The 1963-nt window shown below is 35.3% G+C and overlaps 1 protein-coding gene across 1 annotated transcript; it reads left to right on the forward strand.

Annotated features, from left to right (window-relative positions):
• Nucleotides 1–155: 155 nt before the first annotated feature.
• Nucleotides 156–1339, forward strand: LOC110445801 (the record flags this gene model as incomplete). The annotated part of the gene is made up of 2 exons (XM_021490594.1): nt 156–844; nt 964–1339. Coding segments are annotated over 2 exons (1065 nt in total), but the record flags the coding sequence as incomplete, so codon positions are not given.
• Nucleotides 1340–1963: the final 624 nt, after the last annotated feature.

Genomic DNA, 1963 nt, shown 5'->3' on the forward strand with positions numbered 1-1963 from the left:
ATACCACACAGAGCTGCATCATACAGATACCACACACAGCTGAATCATACAGTTACCACATACAGCTATGTCATACAGATACCACATACAGCTATATCATACAGATACCACACACAGCTGTATCATACTGATTCCACACACATCTTTATCATACATATACCACACAGAGCTGCATCATACAGATACCACACACAGCTGAATCATACAGTTACCACATACAGCTATGTCATACAGATACCACATACAGCTATATCATACAGATACCACATACAGCTGTATCATACAGATACCACACACATCTAAATCATGCAGATACCACATACAGCTGTATCATGCAGATACTGCACACAGCTATATCATACAGATACCACATACAACCGTATCATACATATACCACACACAGCTGTACCATATACAGCTGTGTCATACAGATACCACACACACCTATATCATACAGATACCACATACAGCTGTGTCATACAGATACTACATACGGCTTTGTCATAGAGATACACAGGTCTGGAGGTTTTGTTAAGAGTCAAGGGAATGTTACAAGATTAGGGAGATCTGACAGCATGTTATATAACAGAAATTGGTGTGTACTTATTGTTGTTGGAAAGGTGTCAACTCACCTGCATGTTATACTGTCATCATTGTTATATATTAACAAGATATATTATATTTATATATTACCGTACTTGTATATATTTGTATTTATTTGGTTACTGTTTTGCCTTATCACGTCACAGCTGTGTATATATGTATATGCTGGTATTTGTTCGGTTCCTATATTACCATGCCTGGTCACAGCTGTTTATAGTTCCTGTCTATACTGGTATTTGTTTTACAGGTATTTGTTTGGTTCCTATATTACCATGCCTGGTCACAGCTGTGTATATATGTATATGCTGGTATTTGTTTGGTTCCTATATATCCATGCCTGGTCACAGCTGTTAATACATGTAGTTACTGTCTATACTGGTATTTGTTTGGTTCCTGTCTATACTGGTATTTGTTTGGTTCCTGTCTATACTGTTATTTGTTTTGTTCTTGTCTATACTGGTATTTGTTTGGTTCCTGTCTATACTGGTATTTGTTTAGTTCTTGTCTATACTGGTATTTATTTAGTTCCTGTCTAAACTGGTATTTGTTTAGTTCCTGTCTATACTGGAATTTGTTTGGTTCTTGTCTATACTGGTATTTGTTTAGTTCCTGTCTATACTGGTATTTGTCTGGTTCCTGTCTATACTGTTATTTGTTTTGTTCTTGTCTATACTGGTATTTATTTAGTTCCTGTCTAAACTGGTATTTGTTTGGGTCCTGTCTATACTGGTATTAGTTTGGTTCCTGTCTATCCTGGTATTTGTTTGGTTCATGTCTATCCTGGTATTTGTTTGGTTACTGTCTATACTGGTATTAGTTTGGTTCCTGTCTATCCTGGTATTTGTTTGGTTCTTGTCTATACTGGTATTTGTTTGGTTCCTGTCTATACTGGTATTTGTTTTTTTCTTGTCTATACTGGTATTTGTTTGGTTCTTGTCTATACTGGTATTTGTTTGGTTCCTGTATAGACTGGTATTTGTTTGGTTCCTAGTTTACCACATGTTATCACAACTGTAGATGTACAGCAGGAAGCGACTGTTTGGGGACTAAGCCAGCGTGGATGGAGGTAATTGAGAGATTGATTCATATCAGAGGAAGAGAGGGAGAAGTTAGCATTGCTTATGTAACAGATTCAAACATTATTTAACTAATGTTCATTCACTGTAATTGAAGAAAAATGTAAGGTTTATCTACCATATTTAAAGTCATTTTATTTTTTAAACATATATAACAATGTCAGGATTCATATTTTATTGATTTGTTTTGTATTTTCTGGTAACTTTTAAATCTTATAAATGTTACTTTGATGGCAAACAAAGTTCCAGCACTTTAACTGACATAGCCGGTACTGTATAAACAC

This window comes from Mizuhopecten yessoensis, unplaced genomic scaffold (genome assembly GCF_002113885.1).
Source record: "Mizuhopecten yessoensis strain PY_sf001 unplaced genomic scaffold, ASM211388v2 scaffold2369, whole genome shotgun sequence".
Classification (NCBI taxonomy): Eukaryota; Metazoa; Mollusca; class Bivalvia; order Pectinida; family Pectinidae; genus Mizuhopecten; species Mizuhopecten yessoensis.